This window comes from Lemur catta, chromosome 8, assembly GCF_020740605.2.
Source record: "Lemur catta isolate mLemCat1 chromosome 8, mLemCat1.pri, whole genome shotgun sequence".
NCBI classification, from domain to species: Eukaryota; Metazoa; Chordata; class Mammalia; order Primates; family Lemuridae; genus Lemur; species Lemur catta.
Genome location: NC_059135.1, coordinates 32,390,662 through 32,413,726, shown reverse-complemented (window position 1 = coordinate 32,413,726; position 23,065 = coordinate 32,390,662). Strand labels below are relative to the sequence as shown.

General features: G+C 37.6%; 1 protein-coding gene across 1 annotated transcript in view; it reads right to left on the bottom strand.

Moving 5' to 3' along the window:
- Nucleotides 1–23,065, bottom strand: part of SATB2 (SATB homeobox 2) — a 173,546-nt gene that overhangs the window by 83,954 nt on the left and 66,527 nt on the right. Inside the window, exons 4-6 of the mRNA XM_045559955.1 lie at nucleotides 17,870–17,996; nucleotides 16,557–16,680; nucleotides 5,402–5,504 (exon numbers count right to left, since the gene is read on the bottom strand). Of these exons, the coding sequence (XP_045415911.1) occupies nucleotides 5,402–5,504; nucleotides 16,557–16,680; nucleotides 17,870–17,996 (354 nt within the window). The remainder of the gene's footprint in view (nucleotides 1–5,401; nucleotides 5,505–16,556; nucleotides 16,681–17,869; nucleotides 17,997–23,065) is intronic.

The following is a 23,065-nucleotide window of genomic DNA, read 5'->3' as shown; positions in this document are numbered from 1 at the left end:
CGATCTATGAATACATATCAGTGATTGTCTCAGCAAAAATGTACAAAGCTCTTCCAAATGTTGGAGAACTAGTGGGATGAAGAGTGGTTGGTTGTGGAAGTGATGTTTCTATTTCCATTAGTCCAATATTTGTGACAATATGGGTGGAATTGGAGGACATTATGCAAAGTGAAATAAGCCAAACACAGAAAGACAAATACCACATGTGCACACTTACATATGGCATCTAAACCAATTGAACTCACAGAAGCAGAGAATGGTGGTTATCAGGGGCTGGGAGGTGGGAGTAATGGGGAGATGATTACCAAAGGGTAGAAAAATCTCTGTTAGATGGAGGAATAAATCTGATATTTTTTTATATCGATTGCATAGCATGGTGAATATAGCTAACAACTCAGTACTATAATTTCATTACCATAAGGAGAATAAATCTCAAATATTATCATCACAAAAATGTCAAATATTTGAGGTGATAGATAGGTTAATTAGCCTGATTTAATCATTCCACATTATATTAAAAAATCACAACATTATTTTGTATCCCATAAATATATACAAGAATTTTTCAATATATAATAAAATAAATAAATATTTATACAAGATTCAAAGGATTTTACGTTGCCATTACTTTTAGCAGGATACGGTGTAGGCAGAGGGCAGACCAACTTCCTTGCAGAACACTTCATTTAGATCTGAAGCTGAAAGCAAATTTCTTTCATGACTCAGAAGAATTAGGTAGACAAAAGTAAGTTACTTTTACCTCATCAGAGCTAAACAACAGCAGAGACAGAAGTACCGGGAATTGATTAAAGGCATTGTCCTGACCACCGATTCCACCATGGCTAAGCAAGGGCTGCCTTATGGAACCAGGTCAGAGGACATTGATTTCTCTATTCAACTCTGAGGCACCACTTTGTAAATGACACAATCATTTTCGGATACAAGAGGTGCTTTAAATGTGGTAACATTATATCATTTCAGCTATAATGATCATAATTACTTATTTCTTTTAATCACAACCCACTTAACCACTTTAGTACAGAGGACTAGTTCAGGGAGTTTAATTTTCATTCAACATCTAATCTTTGTGTTTACCGAAACCCTTCATGAGCTTTGTTTACTGTCTGCTCGCTGGCCTGGACGTTTGATCTTGCAAGACTAGATCAGACAGGGTCAGATAAAATACTGATTACTAGAATAAACCAGGCTTGGGGAAGTAACACTGGTTTTTAAAATCCTCTTTTCTCCCAGCTTTTTAATATTTTGCAAAATACGCTCAAATAAACAAATAAAATTAAGACAACTAGCAATCAGGAGGTTTCTGAGCAATGACTGAGAAAAGGAAAGTGATGGGGACAATTTTGCACTCTGGCCAAAATACAGGGTTTGGTTAGGTCCATTGATTCTAGTGGTATTATTTTATGACACAAATAATTTTCTAATAACCACCAAGTATTTGTGTGAACTTTCAATGACCCCCTCAATTGTTGAGACATATTAAATAATTGGGATTGACCTCATCAAAGATGCTAATTCATTTATGGTACCAGATGACAAGAGCTTCATATTAAAAATTATTTTCTTTTAATTTATTAATAGGATACATTTAAAGTATATGAGACATTCTTTGTTAAGGCACTTTCTTATTTTTATTATATCCCCTGCAAAACTAGATTGCCATAACAGTATAATTGATGGTGGTAATGCATACATAATTGCCACTTGGTTTCATAAAATATTATGGGACGAGTTCACATCCAAACAGAGTCCATACAAAAGAAAAGTTGGGTAAAAAAAATACATAGTCTCTTATTAAAATATGCAGAAAGAAAAAGTGATGGAGTAAATCCCTCATAATCCTAAAACCTTGAAAATAATTTTTTAATAGCATGAATGTTTCTAGGATTATGTCTGTGGATTATTTTTGTGTCCAACACTAAAACTACTAACATTAAACAACTATTAGTATTAGTCTTTTTTTCCTGCTTTTAGGTAAAATGTATGTTTTTGTCTTACACTTGGGAGCTTACAAACTTTATATTATAAAAATCTAGGCCAGGAGCAATTATAGTATGTGATGAGCAGCAAGAAGAAAACTGCTGTCTAAACCAACCTCCCACCCCACCCACACACTCCATTGTCTTCAATGTCAAAAACTCCTGGGAAACAGGTTCATGGTCCTGGACCTTGAAACCAGAGTGTATGAACTCTGTCTCCCCATCTATTCTAAAGCAGCTCTAATGTTAACTCAAATATGTCTGTGTCAGCTGTGATTGTTTTTGAAATTAAAGAAAAAAGGTAAGAAGAATGTGCTTTGCTGTGATCACTGGGGAAAATAAAGTTAGCATGCTAAGACCAACCAATTTAGGACTTTTTAAAGAACAAGTGTAAATAGTTTAGCTATAATAACAACAAATTCCAAAAATGCACATTAAAATGTTTACTTCAAAATTTAGACAATTCCATTTGTATATAGTTTTTACATCTGTTTTTAATGATATCAAATTATTGATTGTTCATTTTTCCCATATTTATTTAAGCATTAACTGCAGAATTTGCAATCTGATCTTTTTTTTAATCCTTCCAGTAGACTTTTATTTTTGCCAGGTTTTAGTCATATTTACTTTGATCTTTCAGAGTATATAATTATTTTACTGTTTATTTATTTCTGTGAGAAGAGAAAAAAATTTTGACCTAGGAGATCTATATGTGGCAATTTGTAACAGAATCACATAGCTTATGTTTAGGAAATCCTGGTTTTGATTAAGAAGCAACCATTTAGTTCCCACTGTTTTATTAAAACAGACATTAGCAGATAATAGGAAACATATTTAACAGTGTAGCCTGCATTTAGGTTGGGACATCAGTAAGTGAGCTTAGATCTTCTTCTACACTGAGTATCAGTCACAGTACTTGTAAGTTGGTAACTTTGAGGTGGAAAGGGAAGGTGGGAAGGCAGGGAGGGATATGGAACTCTGATTTCTGGGTTCTCAGAAAGAGCCCTAACGTAGGCTGGTTTTGCTGCTACTGATTTCCAGATTTGAAATTCATTACTCCTTTTTTTCATTTTTAATATGGATGAACACAAACTGAAATTTTACCAACCAATTCATGACTTTCCCATGAGAAATGGGTCCTATTAGATAGGAACTCCCACAATGACGTCTATTCGTAGCAAAAATCTTCTACCGAATGAAATATGCCTGTCTAGGTCCAACACTTCCTTTTTTCCGAGGGTCGAAAGTTAATAAAACGCACTTCTCTGAGTGTTTATTTTCTGTACACCATTATACCTGTCATGAATTCTTTGTTTTTCCTCCCACTCCCTTGGCTGATGAATCAACACCACTTGAACTGTTTTACAGCAGCTTGTGTTTACTTCACACATACCTTAACCTTCCCTTTTCTCCTCCTACTGACACACACACAGACACACACACACTTTTCAACAGCAATGACTAACTAGCTCCATCTCTTTGAATAGCATGTGTACACAGTGTCTGACAGCCTCTTCAGGTGTGGATCCTTGACCTAGTGAATGAAATCAAGGTCTCAGTCGCTTTTACAGCACTTTAAGATTTAACTGTGCATTTACTATTTTGAAAAAAAAATAGAGCTTGAAGAATTGAATCTCTAAGAAAGGAGAACAGTAGAAGACATGAGTGTTAATGTGTGCACACACACACACACACACACACACACAAATTCTGTAGTGGCAATTCTGACAGCACTAGAGTGAAGAGTTTCTAATGTCTCTGAATCTGGAATTATACTCTAGCCTATTAGAAGAGAACACTCTCTTCCTTTCTCTTACAACAGTAAGTAAATGGGATCTAACACATGACCTTGAAGCTGAGTGATTCCTTTGATTTTTTAGCCAAAAAAGATATGTTCAAGCACTTTAACAATCCTATTTTAAAAGAAAAACTTGGAGGCAACACTTACAGAAGAGAAACCCTTCTGAACCATACAATCATGTCTTATTATAAGAAGGAGCTATTCATTTTATCCCATACAAGGGTGAATATTAATATTCTAAAGCATTTGCCCAAACTAGAATCTAAAGGATTCTAAGAATTTGAGAATATGTTGAAAAGAAACGGATCTTAATTCAATTTTCAGTGCACTTAATTTCTCCTGGGTAGCTTCACATTTTGGCTTTCTTTATAAATTGTATATTTAGTGTAACATATTCTTATTCCTTTGTGATAGGAAATGTGCCACCAATGCATGTAAAGCTTATTTCCTCAAAAGGGAATCTTGTAAACAAGTTCCCAAATACTCAATAGCCAATCGGCATTACTTTGACCCCTGCACCCCCTGAGAAAACCTCCAGGTATTAAAACAAATAAGTTCATCCTTTACTCTTCCCCACCAACCAAATTGTCATTTGGCCCTCAGATGAGGGCAGTGAGCTGTCAGCAAGACTACGAATACCTATAATAAAGTGTGAATGATGATATCATAAATCATGCAAAATTTGGACTTGAAGGACTCTCAAACGTCAACGTTACAAAAAATTCCCCAATTTTTGCCTCACTGGTGGCATTTATCTGAATTGGAGGAGAACAGAATTTTTCCAACATTGACATATTTGCAAAGGTAAAATATCACTGATACGTTTAAAGGACTGGGTGGTGTAAATGGCATGCTATCTATTACATGACAGAACTGTATTTTCAGGACAAAACGTAATTCCATATATAATACATTACTGCTAGGACTACTACTACTATTAATTATTAGTAGTATAGTCCTCTATTAAATAGCTATTATTTATTAAGATGTTACGTGGGGACAGTTTTGTCTTATTTAGTCCCCACAGCTATCCAGTGATCCAGGAACTTTGATTATTTCCAATAATCAGATGAAGAGATTGAGTCTTGGTGAAGTTACATAATTTGTTCAAGCTCACACAGCTAGCAAGCAGAAGGCAAAGATTTGAACACAAGCTTGCCTGACTACAGAGCCTGTAATTTAACTACTGCTCTTGAATTGTCTATAAATAAACACAACATCAAAACTCCATTTCTGACCAAAGAGTTCCCTATACTACAAGTGTCATTCCAATTTGTTAATCAGTACTCAAACAGTAAGTGCTGATTTAACCTAGAATGACTACTTTTAAGTTTCCATTCTAAAGAATTTTAGCCTTGACAGGTATCACTTATGAAAACCATAAACTTCGTATATTGTGCTAAAAATTTTACTTTTACTTCTAATACCTTCTTAGTTCTAAGAGAGCCAATTTGTATCTCATGACAGAAATATTGAGAATCTTTCCTTTGTAAAAAATTATGTGCATTATATCTAAAATTAGCATAAATTCCAAACAACCAACAACTCATTGACCTAAAGAAACTGAAAATAGGCTTTAAAAAAAACAAAAAAGTCACTTTACCTTTAATCTTCTTGTACTTTTTATACCATCTCCCAAACTCCTGGCACTTGGTTGCTGACACATTGGCATAATATGTGCTATTTACAATGGATGAAATCATACTCTGAAAAGGAAAAAAAAAGTTATTTTTCAAAATTATGACTACTTTTCAGGGATAAAAAAGGGCCCATACCAATCTCTTTTGTCTTGCAAACTAAACTTTTTAACATCAAACATGATTACCTGAATTTACTATCCCTTTAACTTACACTTGCACTATTGACAATAATTTCTCCACAAAGCCAAGCCCGGGACAATGTCAAAAATGGAGAGGACAGGACATGCAGGTTAAATGCAAAGGGGAAGAACAGTTGTGAGGTAGGAACCAGAGCAAAAGGTGGGATCAGATGCTCCAGCATCCATAATCCAAATAATGCCTTTCAGATGTTTCTGTTCCATTTCCAACTGCAACAAGCGTACACAGCCAAAAATCTGAGAACATCCGTGCTACACACTGCAGAACAATATTTAGGGAAATAAGTTAAATTAATATAATTTATAGAAACGTGTGATTAGCACTTGTGTGAAAATTCACCAAATGAAAAAATTAACAGTGCTATTTTAGAGCAGGGGAAACTAAACATAACACTTGTACTGTGTTTCAACCAAAAATGAATCAAAGCTAAAAGTTTCTGAGTGCTTAAGTGCACGATTCCTCCTTGCTCTCATCTTCCTCTCCTCAGCTCGAGCCCTCAGCTGATTTGTTTGTAATCGGGGTTAAAGGGAAAGAGAAGGGGAACATAACCTGACTTAGCCCTGAAAAGTTAAAATTATTATTTCACACCTTGAATTTAATTTCCTACAGAGAAATGTTTGCAGTTAATAAGGCACGTTTAGGCCAACCATTTGTGACAGATGTCAACTTATACCTGAATTGACTGTGTATGTTATATATATATCGATTTTGTTCCTACAAATGTTGTCTAAAAACAAATGAATATTAACAAAGCAAGAGATCCTAATGACCTGTGCAAGGTTTTATATTTTGCCTTGCAACCTCATCTTTCTCAAAAAAGGTTATCCTCAGATATGGAGCAGTTCAGAGAAATCTTAGAACTTCTAATGACATTTCTACAAAGTAGTAGAGATAAAAAGGATAACAATAAATCAAATCAATGTTGAGTTATTTACCAGGAGGTTCAAACGCCAGTGGAGAGACCTTCTTAGACTCCCTTTAAAACATCAGACTCCCTCTCTTTTTAATCACTATGCGCAGGACTGGTGAAGGAGGGGCTTCTTAATTCAATTCGGAGAAACCTCTTTGGCCCTTTCTACGTAGCAGATGGCTAGCCTCCCCCAGTTGCTGACCTCTAAATAACAATTCTTTTCTCTAAGGGGAGATAGTAAGAACTCTTTTAATCCCAGGGTCTGAACATAGCACTGGGAACTCAAATAACCAGTGTCACCTGAGTGTATGACAGAAACTATGGGACCTTACCTGCTGCCTTAGGGGACCACTGGAATCCTAATCTCCCTGAGACGGCACTCTGCTTTGTGTTATTCACAATCAAGTAAAGCTGTTTCCTGACTAGCTGAACTAGCTCCCTCTCTGGGCTGAGATTTTTCTCTCCGTTCCTAGACTGTGAGACCCTTGAGGACAGTGACTGAGTCTGTTTCATTTTTTTTCTACCTCGTGTCTCACATAGTTTCGATGTGGGATATCTGAGTCACTGAAATTTAACACATGAAGAGGGGCAGAGATGAAATTTTAAAATGCCAAACTGAAATGTGATAATAATAAAAATTTTAACATGAAAGCATCCTAATAATAGATGCATCAGACTCCCTGGTGTATGTGAATAATCACAAATGTACTTGTCATCTCTCTATCTTGTTTATATGAATATTATCCTCTGAAGTCATAGAATATATACCCATGGCAGGCATTAGAGTTAAACCCTGTATTGCAAAATGGTCTAGAAAGTAGACTAAAATGGAAAGTGTCTAAGTACTGCCGGGAGCTGTTCCTCAACTCTTCCTGGCCCACAATACAAGGCTACAGCCCACATCACTCTGGCCCCAGATAATCCACATTTCTCTCCCTCTCTAGTCTCTCTATTTTGTCCTTGCTCCAGCTGCATCTTCATCAACCTTGCACAAGGCTGGTGTTAACCTATGTGACAAGGAAATGAATATCTGGGCTCCTACCAGCCCCATCACAAGGTCCTGTATTTCATACAACTAATTTAAAAAGGCGACACTGGCTACCCACACTTAATCAGCTTTGTTTTCTTCCCCAGATTATCCTAAATGAGTTTTTATCTGTACTGATCACAGAACAATATTCCAATTTCAAACATGAACATTCTGTAACCCTAATTAGACCATTATATTTCATAGTCTGAGTCTGAATCACTAGGCTTCACTAAAATACTCCAGACACATACTGAAAGATCATCTTAATGTTAGCGTCAATTGAATTTTTAGAAAATCCAAACTATTTTTAATAATATGCAAAGTTGAAAGGGGCTAACACAGACCCAGCCCATGTTGACTTTTACTCCACAGAAACAATCTTCTCCAGAGGTCCTGGGACACAGAGAATACGTATTTACCATATTTCATCCATTCTAAGGCCATTTTTTATACTTTAATGTCACTGAAATAGGGATGCACCTTACAATCAACAACACCTTAAACCCAGTGAGATACATTTGATGCAGAATGGGATGAGTAATGATGAAAATCTTTCTCACCTACCACCCTGCCAAAAGAGATCTAATTCCATTTACTGCTTTTTAAAATGCATAATTTATATTTATTTATTATATAATTTATAATTATATGATATATTATTTTGCAGTTTATATTGTTCTTTTATGTTTTCCAATTATTCTAGAGCAACCACCCAGTTGAACTTTTAGGATCCTCACACATTTTTCAAGAAGGAACAAGATCTGAGTCTACTTTTTCAATCCAGAATACCATCAACTCTTGAGTATCCATGTTAATATAAAGCAATACTGACTAATAAAAAACCCAGAAGATAGGTGTATTGCTATTTTTAACACTTAAACAGAGGAACTATGTTTTACTGAGGCTAATTTTAAAATGACTTTGCATTTACTAAGCACACACCACTTTGCCTGGTGGTGGGTTGTGAGAAGGAAGGATGAGGGCATACTCACGATGGGCAACAGAGGCAGCGTCCGTTCAGGTACAGAGACACAGCCACAAACACCACATAAAAAGTGATTGTAGACAAGGCTATTTTATGAATAATATTACATTTTAAGATAAATAAAAAGGTTTAAAATGTCTTCCCAACTACAGAAACTTTTGAAAAATTTCAGGCTTCTCTGCAATTGTGAAATTTTAAATGTAAAGTTTTGGGGTTTTTTTAGACAAAGTCTTACTCTGTTGCCCTGTGTAGAGTGCAGTGGCATCATTATAGCTCACTGCAACCTCAAACTCCTAGGCTCAAGTGATCCTCCTGCTTCAGCCTCCCGAGTATCTGGGACTACAGGTGCATGCCGCTATGCCCAGCTAATTTTTCTATTTTTAGTAGAGACAAGGTCTTGTTCTTGCTTAGGGTGGTCTAGAATTCCTGAGCTCAAGCAATCCTCCCACCTCGGCCTAGGAGGACGGGTGTGAGTCACCGTGCCCAACCTTAAACATAAAGATTTTGAATGAGGGATGAAGCCTAAGTGTTCTTATTTGCAGTCCATCTGACATATGGTTTGCCACTTATATTTAAAAGTGTTTTTTTTTTTTAAAAATAAGGTATTGAAGAATCTCCATACTGTTTTCCATAGAGGTTGTATGAACTTGCAGTCCCAACAACAGTGCATAAGTGCTCCTTTCTCTATGCATGGGCACAGAGGGAAGTAACACTCAATGGATATCAAGCAGGGGGGAGGGGGTAGGAGGGGATGGGCGAAAACCTACCTAACGGGTACAATGAACACTATCTGGGTAACGGGCACACTTTTAACTCTGACTCAAGCATTACAAAAGTGATCCATGTAACCAAAAACATTTGTATCCCCATAATACTTTGAAATAAAAAAAAAGAGAAAAGAAAAAAACAATCCAGCAAGACTAAGAAACAGAAAAAGAAATATGCCATTTGAGGGATCAAACTATATCACAGTTTTCTTTAGTTATTCCAAATTTTACTAGCAGATTTGAATTTACTCTGAGTCAAACTGTAAGAGAATATTATAATATTGTTAGTAATACTTATAATAGCTAGATTGCCTTACCTAAAAATAAAAGTTCTTTTAGGTTCCAGGGACAAATTTTAAACTCACTTATTTGTTTTTTAAGTAGCCCAGAGAACAGATGTCACATGTGATTATAAGTATGGTTCCATTTCCATTTTCAAACTAAGGGCCCAGAAGTTCCCAATGAAGATGCATCTTATCCAAAGTCAAATAGCAGAAGAGGCATCACAAGAAGACTCTACCAATGGGCTACAGTATTTCCCGAGTGTCTTAAGAAGGCAAACTCATTAACGAAAGGAAGGACATATTCACCACCTCCTCCGTCAGCTAGCACAAGCTCAACAGCTAATGCTACAACCAATTCTTTAGACAAAACAAGAAACAAGGTAATAACAACAACAAAACATAACGTTGTGACCTGAGGCCCTTTATACAAGTTAATTAGTTTAGAATCAGGGAAAACTAAGGGACCTAAAGGCAATTTAAAATTTAATAGGAAAAAGTAAAGCAACAAACACAGGTTAAGATGATTTGTACAATATACTTGGAAAGATAGAGATCTGAGCATTGCCTTTTCCCACAGAGAACAAAAAGAAAGATGAAATAATTGGATATCCACATTCCCCTTGGCTTGGTGGGATTTATTTGTTTGAACACTAATGTGATACTAAGAGTAGCTAAGCTGTGGATACATAATATACTTGCTATGAAAAAGAATACTTTAAGACAAAAGTGAATGATTACACATCCTGTCAGTAAGAATTCCCTAGAGGCTGGGGGAGGGGGAGGGGGATGCCCTGGCCTCCTTTTCCTTGTCTACATGGGGGAGAAGGCATGAGAGAGTCAATCAGTGATATGTGCATTCTTTGCCCATTTCCAGCCTTTTCAAGCTATTTTGTGGTATGCTAAATAACATATTAAACATAAGATTATAATCACACTTCAATTAAGTATAGTAAAGAGAAAAACTGATTTGGAGAAATTACTTTGTCATGAAAAATTCATTTCCTGTCATTTGGCGGCCTTCTACTATCCCTCTCTATCTTCATTTCTGAGCTATAATATCAGAATTGAAAACTTTTGCCATTCTAACTGAAAGAAACACTTTCTCTGGGCTTTTGGGGTATGAAAACACAATATTCGAGAGCTCTTCCCCTAAGTTGCTGCTGAATGGCTCACTTGGCTGATGTCAGCACCCTCATCTGTGATTGGGGATACTGACACCTCCATCAGAGGGCATAATAACATCAAGAGATGTTTTGTATAAAAGGCCCAGCATAAGATGTGGGGTCAACAAGTGTCATCTCTCTCCCCATCATGCAACCATTTATGTTCATTGCAATCCCCAGCTCAGGAATAATTTTCAAGCTGTCGGTTTGTGAGCCTTCTTCAACATGAGTTCATGAGGTCGAGTCACAAACTGAAACAATATCACATGAAAATAACTAAAATGGACAGCTGGCAACTGGTTAACATGAGATAGGATGCATCCCCACCACATACATGAACTTTAAATAAAATGGACAGGGGGCAACTAGTTAACACAATACTGGTCCACACAGTTGACCGGCCCCTTGTCTGTAGATGAGCACATGCTCGATTCATTTTTTTCCTACTGATCCAATTGGCTGCTTGATTTCACTGTCCAATTACGTAGAAGTTGGGTCCCTTAATGATCCCTAAATGGGTGAGGCTTACTTAGGATGACAGAAATAATTATCCTACAGTTTATTTTTAAAGGCAGAGTGTATAAACACTATTACCACTGTCACACTGGAAATCTAGTAACATCTTTGGAGTTCAGTAACTTTAGTAAGTCATTTTGTTCCTCAAATATTTGGCAACAAAATCTCAATTAGAAGCATGGGACAGCGCTCCTTTAAAAACATATCTATATGCTAAGTGAAATAAACCAGCACAAAAGAACAGAGGTATCCAGAATAAGCAAATTCACAGAGACAGGATATAGAATAGAGTTACTGGGGATGCGGAGAGAGATGAATAGGGAATTATTGCTTAAAGGTTATAGACTTACTGTGTAGAGTGATGAAAAAGTTTTGAAAATAGGGGTGATGATTATACAACATTGCAAATGTAACTAATGCTATTCATTTGTAAATTTAAAAGTGGTTAAAACAGTAAGCTTCATATAACTTATATTTTACTATACACAAAAAATTTTTAAACATACCTAGAGTCAAAGAGAACATGTGTGGGAGACAGAAGCACATTGGAAGGTGCATGCATTTGCAAATTACTTTCTCTTTCATTATAATTTTCAGTTAAGACTGTCTCTTTACCCATCCCATTTGGTCAGCATGACCATCTATGAGATGGACAAGGCAGGTAACTGGTAGCTCTACTTATTTAAATGGATCACAACCATGAGGACCCAGAGTTTTGCAGTCAAAAAATAGACCATGCGTCTTTTAACTCTTCCTCAAGTAAGAATAAATAAGCTACAGAAAGAAGTATTCATAATTTCTTCAAATTGGAATAGAGAAGACCATTTAATAAGGAAGACCTGAATTTGCCTAAAGCCTGGCAAATCAGGATGCTTGGGACAGCCTGTGGCTGAAAGAAGAGGTTGGAAGCAGTTACTAACAGAGACATCAGAGGAAAAAGAAGAGGCTGTTGGCACTTAAACACACTTTGAAAGGTGAAATCAAAAATAAATACACAACCACTCAAACACAACCTATACTTTCCAAGTATCTGGCCAGACAGAGAATGGCTAAATCATGACTTCCCTCTCCTTTAAATATATATACCTGAAGCTACAATTGTTGCCCTTTTATGGACTTCTCCAACTTTTCTTCTGCCTTCAAGGCTGCTCTTTTGAACTATAGATCACTAGGATGTTCAATAAAATATGTACTATCCGCTGACTGATTCCTTTAGGCAACTGCCAAACTTGAATGAGAAAATACCTAATATGGTTTGGCTTAGGGAGTAATAAGGAAGGATTATTTCCAAAGCAGGGATCTTTACTCATGAGCTGAGTCTATTTTTGAAATGTCCAATAACCTACCTTTCTCATCTAGGTGAATAATACTGGATGCTCCACACTCTTCTTCCTGTATTGAAAGGTTTTTAGTCTTTCTCTCATCTCTACCCTCTCTCATCTCAACAAGGCCATCACGAGGTGCCTGACTCTGAATCAGGATTCCAGGAATGCTGGTGGAATCATGCTGTTGAATTATTGCTTCACCTTGCTTAGAACAAAAATGCATTCTTTTTCATATTCCATAAGGTTAAACTTGAAAAACTGTATGCAACTGTTCTGTGACAACCACCAACAAAATGGGTGAGCTTATTTTCATGCTGAAATACAATCTAGCTATGTAATTTAAGTGAATCATCTGGAATGTTTAAGGATTATTGCCAGAACCCATAGTACATGTCCATCCTGGCTGAGAAGGACTACTCCAGTGAGATGTTCCATAATTACACAGCACACAAGAAGCCTAGGTCAATCTCCCCAAAATCTAAACAATGGAACTGAGTCTCTATTTGACTGAAATGTGCTGAGCATCAACCACCAAATTACTCTGTTCACTGTTTCTAGTTCAAAGCATTTTGGAGCTGCTAAGAAAACTGTAATAATAATAAAATTTTAACTTTGCATATTAATAAAACTTTACACTGTCTAAAATATTTTTACATTTAATTCATTAAACACATCAGAGAGGAGGTTCTCAACTAAAAGTGATACACTTGGCAATGTCTGGAGACATTCTGATTGTGACAACTGCGGGTAGAGGGGTGGTGGCATGCTACTGGCATCCAGTGGGTAAAGGATAGGGATGGTGCTACATACACATCCTACAATGCACAGAACAGCTCCCCACCACAAATTATCCTGCCAAAAGGTTAATAGGGCCAAGGTTAAGAATTCCTACATTAGAGCAACAACTACATGCAAGGCACACATTGTGCTGAATGCTGAGGATACAGAGATAAATAAGAAATAGCCTCTGTTTTTGTGGACAGTCCATCAAGTGATGGAAATTGGCAGATAACAATGACAACAGGCGGAGATAAGTGCTGTGACAGGGGTGTGCACAATAGGCTACTAAGAGCACAAGAAGCAACTACTTCAACCAGGATGTGAGGGCACTTCATTAGCAGGGACTATCCAGCTGGAATTGGAAAGATGATTTCATCAAGTAGAAGAGAGCATTGCATTCTAGCCAGAAGAAATCACATATGCAAAAGCAAGCGTCAGACTGGAGGACTCCAGGGTCACCAGCATTGTGTGCAGCGGCTTGGGCTTCCAAAGTCAGAGATTAACAAGGTGAATCTCCCTGGAGAGCCAGTCTCATGTGGACAGGAAGAGATTAATAATGTAAAAGGTAAAGTGATTTTTATGGCATTTACGAAATATTTAAAACACAGGTATATGGAACAGAATATAAACTTTGCATGAATTTTTAAGATAACACAAGAAATTGTTTCTTAGATTTGTAATGCAATGCCAGTTAGGTATTTCTCATCTCCCACTCTCAGATATTTTGATAAAGTTTAAGCAAAGGCAAATGTTCCAAAATAATTAATTTCACGTGTTTGGAGCATAGGTTGGGTGCAGGAAGAGGGAGGAAGGTGTCTCTGGTGGGAAATGAGGCTGAACAGTATCATCTTGATGGTTCTTACAAGCTATGCCTCAGAGTCTGTACTTCCTACAGGCTGGGTGGGGAGGAGTCACTGGAAGCTTACAGATGAGGAAATGGTGCAGTATTAGTGCTGGAGAATCGGGTGGCAGGAAAAAAGTCGTGAGGCAGGAAGACCTGGAAAATTTTAGATGAGAGGTGATGAAAGTATGAACAAGGCAGTGGCACAGGGAGAAAGATTTTAGACAGAGAGGTGGTGGGATCCATAGGATAACACAGAAGAGTAAAGAAGAACAAACTTTTTAGGTTGAGCAACCAGATGGGCAAACAATGAGAACATAAAATGGGCAGAGAAAAAGGTTTTTATGGTGGTAAATAAAGATGATCTCATCTGAACCTCAAGACAACTCTGCAAATTATGTGAAATAAGCAGATACAATCATGTCCAGTTTACAGATGAGTTTAACAAGGCTCTGAAAAGTGGACGGACTTGCCCAGGATCACATATCTGGCTCAAAGAATTGAGATTAGAACTCGGGGCTCTAAGCTACTGGTGTGGATTCTTTCCCCTCATGCTGCCTCTCTAGTCACATTTACAGTTAAAACCAAACAAGATAGTCATGACTCAACAGTTTGGACCACATTTTAATATATCTCAAAACCCCTGGATAAAATTCTGAATTAGTGATATCAAGTTGGAGGCTCGCCCACTTCCAAGCAAAGCCTGCTTTGATTTCTATGTGAATCTAAGAGATAATTAATTGTGAATAGTTGTGAAATTCAGGACAAATTATTGAAAGCTTTTCCCTAGTTTGTTCTTTATCTACTTCCTCTGTATCATAAGAATAATAAAAATATTTATTTTCATAACTCCATAAGCAAACTCTTTGAAATAAATCAAAATTCTAGCAATAAGGCTTTGGCACCTACATACATACCTACAGGTAGGTATTAAAATGGCCTGAATGAAAAGCCCTAAACATGAGACTAGAATAGTGTCCCTTTCTATCTAGCTATCTAGTATTTGGGTGTATGCCTTCTTGATTTGGGGGGACCAAAAATATTAATAGCATGTTTTGCTTCAGATGATCCAAATTCCAAAACACTCTCAAAGACACACACACACAATATTCAATCCACATCACCAATATCATGTCTCAATAATAACAGTTTACTGTTTATGGAGTATCACTGCATGCCAGGCACTAGGCCAAACATTTTATGTAGTTTATCACATTTAATCCTCTTTATATGACTAAGAACCATTATTACTCCAGTTTTATTCACACAAAAAAACAAGCTCATAAAGGTGGGGTTATAGATGCTTATCAACCAGGACATGAATCCAGTTCTATCTGATTCCAGAATATATGCTCTTAACCACTAACCTTTTTATTCTGCAGAGACTCTATTAACCTGGAACACAGCTCATGGCACACCAAATTTCTAGATTTCTCATCATCTTTCCTTGAATTTAACAGACATGTAAATAGCCCATTGCCTTAAATCAAATGTAGCAGCTCACACCAGGAAATAGATTTCCATTCAAGGCTTGAGATAATGTCAACCTGAGTTCATTTTCACAGCAGTTCTAGGCCACCATAGGCAAATTATTATCTCATCATTAGAAAAGGTGGAGCCTTAGCCTATGGACACAAATAAAGAGACGGCACTTTCCTCCATTGCTCCCTCCTTTGATCCTCTCAATCTCTTATTTTCATGGTGTGTTTTAGTTTAAGATCAGTTCACTAAAAATGGAGTATCCCTTTTTCTCATGATGCATTTTTCATGTGGCAAACTCACTACAAAACCTCTACAAATGTATATGATGTAAGGATCATCTCTCTCCACCAAACAGGCAAAAGGCTCAATAAATCATGAAAAGATGGGTTTAGCACAGCTGACTCATCCCATTGACCAAATAAAGCAACAGTCTGCATCAGCTTTGGAAGGTGAGGACTGGAGTAGGGGTTAAGGTCTGCCCCTTAACCAGCTAGTAAGCTTAGGGAGGGAATTTAAGGGCTTCTCTGAGCCCTGATTTCTTCACCAATAAAATGAAGACACTTATCCCTACCTCCAATGACGTATGTGAGAAGTTAATTATTATTGTATAAACAAAATGTTTTAATATTCTCCCCTTATATCAAAGTTCTCAATAAGTGGATACTTCTACTCTACAACCCAAAGCACCATCATCTCCATATTTTCTACATCTCAAATGTAGTGTGACTCTAGAAATAAAAGACAGAAGAGGCAGCTGTCTAAGCAGGCGTGGCCCTCTGCTATGTAGCCCACCAGTGGCCTTCTCTGTTTCCCTGACCCCCACCTGGAGATACAGACCTGGGAGAGAGGGCATTCTTTGGCTAATGTGCTCTGGTTCATCTCTTTGAGCAGTTCCTTTAAGGCATTGCGGACTGTGGCATGGTTCCACTGCTCCGCAGGCAAGTCTTCCAACTTCGAACAACTGCAAAGCAGAGCAAGAATGAATGACATGAAAACTTCAGTCAAGACCCCTGACAGCAGAGGACATGAGTGCAGAGGTCACTCCTGGGTCCTGTGCCACTTTAGAACTGCTGAAGAACAGGTCTTAAGTGGGCCCTAAATGAGCGAAGGGGAGCAGAACTGTTTCTCCAGGACCTTGATAGAACCCAATGGGGTCTCTTTAAGTTTCTTATCACACTAGTCTAAGAAAAATAGTCACTTTGGATATAAAGAAATGCTATTTTTTTAAAAAATATGATTTTTCCAATGTGCTGATGAATAGCATGGCAGTGTGCTTATAAACTTTCCTGATGCAAATTTAATTAGTGGGCATTCCTAAGGTTAAATGTAAACAAGCGTTCCTCCAGGTTTGCAGTTTGAAGACCCACCCTTCACCCTTATAGACAATTCAGATATTTTACTTTCCTAACCAAAAAGTAACTTTTAAGATAAGACACCCAAGCATTCCTAGACAAGGATGGGGAGGTTGAGTCCCTATTAAAGTATAAATTCTCCAAAAAGGAAAATTCAAAACTCTTACACTAAAGAACAATATTCCTTAAATCACAACTAGCAGGAACTTTACAATAAAGACTACAAAGGACCTCTGGATTCTTTGGAGTCATATCTTGCTCTGGATGCCATATATGAAGAAAAAAAAGAAAAAAGAAACCATCCCAGGATCTCTGCAGCCACAGAGTGCGTTTGTCTGAGGTGGCCACTGGAAAGGGAAGAAAAAGGTCTCTAGTGCCAGTGCATTCTTGGTAAACCTGCTACAAGAACAAAACTCACCCCTCACAACACAAGCCTGAAAACAGCAGAGGTGTTTATTCTTCAAATAGTATGTACTCTGCATTTAGCTGGGCCTAGAGAACCCATTGAATAAGGGGCTGCGAAAAGTTCCCCTTTAAGGGCTGCAGATTTTTAATGATTTATCAAACTGCCCCTAGGTTACCACTTCACTGCTTCTGAAAACAAAGCATAAAACAGTTGGAATGTGGACTATAAAGATGCCGGGTGAAGTGCCCTCCTTCCTTCCTCTCTCTCCTTTTTCTCATTTCGTCCAGTGTGGAGAAATTAATGAAGACAGGACGTGCTGATCCCTGTAGTGAATCTATGATTGACGGAGCAGCTTCATGAGTAAGGAAAGGCAGATGTTCAGAAACACCCACCTTTGTAATTGGATTTTCAACGTCACAACGTGATAGACATCTTGTAGCATGTCGGCCACTGTTGCGTCGGGGGCATCTGTCACATAACTGAGGGGGAGAGGGTTCCACCTTCCCAGCTTGATTATTCCTGCACAGGGAAGAAAAACACAATAAACACATATCTGCTATTTATTAAACCTTCCTGTTGTTTGTTCAATGTTAAGAAGGTCATTCAATCGTCAACATTCAAGGCCCACACAGATATTTTACAACCTAGTGCAATAAGCTATTTCTTTCTGGCTGACAATCGAGTTAGTTAACTATACAGGAAGATGGGAATGAAAGGATGAGGTTTAATCACAGACAATCAGTTCTTTTATGTTTTCCTGTTTCTTAAATTACTTAGAAAACCATACGGATACTTCCTTCCCCCAAAGTCTTGTTTCACATTCTAACTTAAGACTGATGCTAAATATACAGGACTGCTGATTTCATAGACAAAAAAAAAAAAAAAGTAAGGCTTAAGTAAATATAAGATTCGGTTTTGAATTGTACAAGAAAATTCCTGTGTGTGGGCTCAGCACACAGTTACATCCTGACTGTGGTGTGATTCCCAGTGCGAATAGCATTTGGAGCTGATGAAGCAGTTAGAGTTCACTTCCATATCCGCGTCTCACCAGGCAGAGGGGTTGTTTTCCTGGGCCAAACACAGCAGCACTGTGATTGACCACACATCAGAAATAGCAAAGATGCCTTCAACTTTCTTTCTTTTTTTCATTCCTCAGCTCTTTTTAGAGTGACAATAGCACTCTTTCCCTGTGGATTTCTGGCTGCGTATGGTAAACATGCGTGACAATGGAAAAAGAATAAAAATCCTGGTCAAACTTGGGCTACACAGAGCAGTGATTTTAGGAATACTCTTGTTAAAGGAAGATTCATGGGATGGCTTAAGCACCATATGGTGAAAATGCGAACATTCCTAAAATAGGCCCATCTTATCTAGTACATAGGGCACACATAACATTGATGAAGAAAAATAGAGAAACACATTTCTCAAATGACACAGGGTAACAAAAATTTTATTTGTAAGCTATGAAAAACCCAGTGGTCCCCAGGATGTCAGAAATAGTCACTCATAAAAAGCAGTTACGTCTTAGTGATAAAAGAAAAACAGCATTTTTATTTTTATTTTTGACAGTACAGGTGAGTCCAACTACATTGTTCTTTAACAAAAAAAAATATTTCTTATCATCAAAGACAGAAAACATCTGTATATACAAGTGAACTTTTAAAAGCTTCACAAAATCATGCTTCATAGGTATGGGGCAAAATTCCAACAATAGGAAATGAACTCTTTGGTCAGGGCACGTCCTGTCCAAGATGAAATAAATGAATGCGCAATGCTTGACATAATGCTTGAAAACAGGGAATAAACAGAACAAAAATATTAAAATGATGCACTGTTTCAGTATTAAGATTTAACAATCTGGTGCTGAATATGCTGCAGTATAAATAGTGCCTGGACTCAGATCCAATAAAGTAACACAGCTCTCATTCATAGTACCGTATGTCTCCAGTTCTGGCTCCTTAAGTCATATTTCACTTGCCAAGAAAAGCTGTTTTCTTGCGGGGATAGTTTTCTTAACATTCTCTCTCATGACAATGAAAAGTGCACAGCACGCAGCATGTAGTAGTCCTGAAATGAACATCCAGGGCCCACTGGACAGCCACTCACAAGAGGGTGGGTCTGTTTCCCTGCTTCTTTTACTCCTGACATTTGCAAGTACTAAAAAGATACCATGTAACATGTCTAACATATCTCCTTTTTTAAAAATCATTCTGCAATTTTAAATTCCTTTCAAAAGTCATTATCATGATCACCCATAAGTTGAGTATAAATTGACTATGCTCTAAAGGCATGATTTCTCACTATTAATATTAGAGAATGGGCAGGAAAAATGAAGTCAGCAATTGTGCACTACAGTAAGCAAGTAGCAGAAGCAGGTTTTGTGGGTCATTTTGGTTACCAAGAATATGAAGGTTCATATGAAGAAAATAAACCCTAAAAACTTTAATGCACAACTCTACAGGAGATTCATTCATGTTGCGTCAGTAGTTCATTCCTTTTACTGTTGAGAAATGTTCCAATATAAGAATACAGCACAATGCAGCCAAACATAACAGAATATATCTGTATGATTTCATTTATACAAAATACAAGAACAGGCAAGACTAATTTATGGGCACAGAAGTCAGAGGGACAAGAGGGGGCACTGACTAGAAAGGGACATAAGGAGATTTTCTTGTTTGGGCTGGTGTTTGCATGGGCATAAAAATTGTCAAAATTCATCCCACCGAACACTTAATATGCATACATTTTATTGTATGCAAACTATATCTCAATTTAAAAAAAGTAGAGGGGGAAGAGTCTCTACAGGAAGTAATAGACAAATCACTCTACTGGAAATAGTCATCTCCATTTAGGTAAATTCTCTCCCCACCTTGATGAGCCGGAAGGAGACTTGTTTGGGCTAGAATTAGACACACACAGGTGTTTTCACAACACTTAATACCTCCACACAGAGCAGCTGCTACAGGTTGGTTTCTACATCTTGGAAGAGAGCTGTTGACGCATGATATTTTCTCCGGTGATGGGAGGTAGTGCGTGCTTTTACTTTTTTGCACCGTATTGACTAACCTGCACAGTCCTAGAAGTCATGTTCTTTGCCCAATTATTTATCTGGGTCTTCAGGTGCAAGATCTGCTAGGAGAGTTATGTCCAGAAGGCTACTCTCCCCCAGCCAGGTAGGGACTTGGAGTAACTCTTTTTAACAGGCCTTTTCTCCAAACAGGGTCTCTGTCTAATGTACTATATTAATCCCTTTTGGAAACATTCCTTAGAATAGTCCTCCCCTTCCCTGATATAAAATAGACAAAAATATTACTTGGAATAGTAGTCAAGTGTTAATGAGGAAATCAAATTGGGAAGCAGTATACGACAGTGACTAAGAACACCAGGCCTCCAAGTCACATTGCCTCTGTTCACATTCTGGCTTCACCACCTACTAATTACATAACCCTAGCAAGTTACTTAATTTCTCCACACCTCAATCCTCTCATCTGTAAATTGGAACAATAAGAGTATTGATCTATAAAAAATATTGTGCAGATTAAATGTAAAACCTTTAGTACAGAGCCTGGATATAATTTGATCTCCACAAGTGTTTAGTCATTATTTAAAGACCTTTTAAATGCTTCTTAAAGGGAAGATAGAGTTGATTTCAAAAAATATTGACTCAAGGAATTTTTTATGACCTCATTAGCTTTTCAATCTTCGGTCATGTGCCTGTAAAAGGCCCTCATTTATTTTCAATCACAAACGAGGACTGTACATCAACATGGCCCATCTTCTATACCCCTCGTTCATCTCTTCCATCCTTACTCCTCAGTGGCTCCCTTACTTTTACCTACTAGTAGGCTCAGATCGCCTCTACTTTAAAACAAACGAAAACACTATGACAATCTGTTTCCTCAGTCTCTTACTTTTCACATCACCATACCTACTATAAGCATACCTCCAGTTCCCCCACCAGTCTTCTACCCATGGATATCTAGTTTCAACTTTTTCCGTAAGGAAATGAAAGGTTGGGTTCCCTTGACTAGCCAAGGTAACATCACTAGCAAGTAGCAGAGTTGAGATTCACTTCAAAGACCATGCTCTCACTCTTCTTGTTATCCTGTCAGTCGTACTGGCTCAAGTGTGTGGCACACCAGAAGAAAAGAGTGGAAAGAAGCTTGGTTACAAGTTTTGGAAGGCCTTGAATGCCTGACTCAGTCGCACACTGTATGGGTCTGAAGTTAGGAGTAAAGTCTGGAGTTAGAGATGAATTTATGTCCACCCTCCTCTGCTTGTCAGCTGTGAGGCTTTGGGAAAGTTGTTTAGTCACTCTTAGGGTCAGTTTCCCTACCTGAAAAATGGGGATAATAAAAATTCCTACCCCTTAGGGTTGTTATGAGGCCTTAAATGAGAATTAGACTTTAGCACTGGGATTGCTGCATAATAAGTGCTCAGTAAAAGTTAGGGGAAAATAGACCCCTCCAAATTTAGACTTAACACCATCAAAACAAAGCTTTAGGAGATTAACCTATACAGGTTAAGTATCCTTTATCTGAAATGCTTGAAGAACTAGAAGTGTTTCAGTTTTCAAATTTTTTCAGATTTTGAAATAGTTGAATTATACTTATATCCAAAATCTAAAATGTTCCCGTATTTCCACTGAGTCAGCACTCAAACAGTCTCAGATTTTAGATTTTCATATTTGGGATGTTCAACCTGTATTGGAGAAGGCAGGTGGATTAAAAGAGGGAAACATTCTAAGGAGAGAAAAAAAGGAGCTGAAATAATTCAGGCAGGTGTGTCTAATTACAACTTGCTGGCTTTCAAGAAGGGATGCAGATCCCACCAAATGCTATAGTGCAGTGAAGGAGGACAAAGAGAAAAAAACAGGTCATATGCCCTTTGGGGATAATATCACAGCACTGGAGAAATCTCAGTACTAATGGCATGACTTAAGTATACAGATGTTATTTCTAACACTCATACTCTATAAGTAGGTTTTGTAGCCCCAATTTGAAAAATGAGAAAAACTAATGATGATTAAATTAGAAAGTATTAGACACACACACACACATACACACACACCCTGAGCCCAGCCAGGCACACAGTAGATGCTCAGTACATAGCAATTCCCATTTCTTCTCTGAACACATATCACACTCTCACTCTGCCTGGTGTATGGATCCCCAATATTCACGTCCAGAAATCTAATACATTCCTCAAATTTTGCCCTGGGAATAATTCTAACCCTGATCAACCTACCTAAAATAATTCTTTCTGTACAACACTGTGCAATAAATATGCCTGTGTATCTTATAAGAAACTGATCTTAACACAATATCCCTTATAGTATGTATGTTACCTTACAGTTCGCAAAGTGTTTTATACAACCATTAGTTCATCCTTATGAAGACAGCAGGGAGTCAACATCCTACCTGGCTACGAGCTGAAAATCAAAGGATTGTGACTTTTCAAGGACATCAGTGGATGACAGCCAGGACTAGAACCTGAGCTTCCTTTTGCAAGTTTTTGAATTACTGGACCAATATCCTTTCCACTCAGCTCTGCTAATGCTGCCCTGAGGATGTGCCCATGTGCCA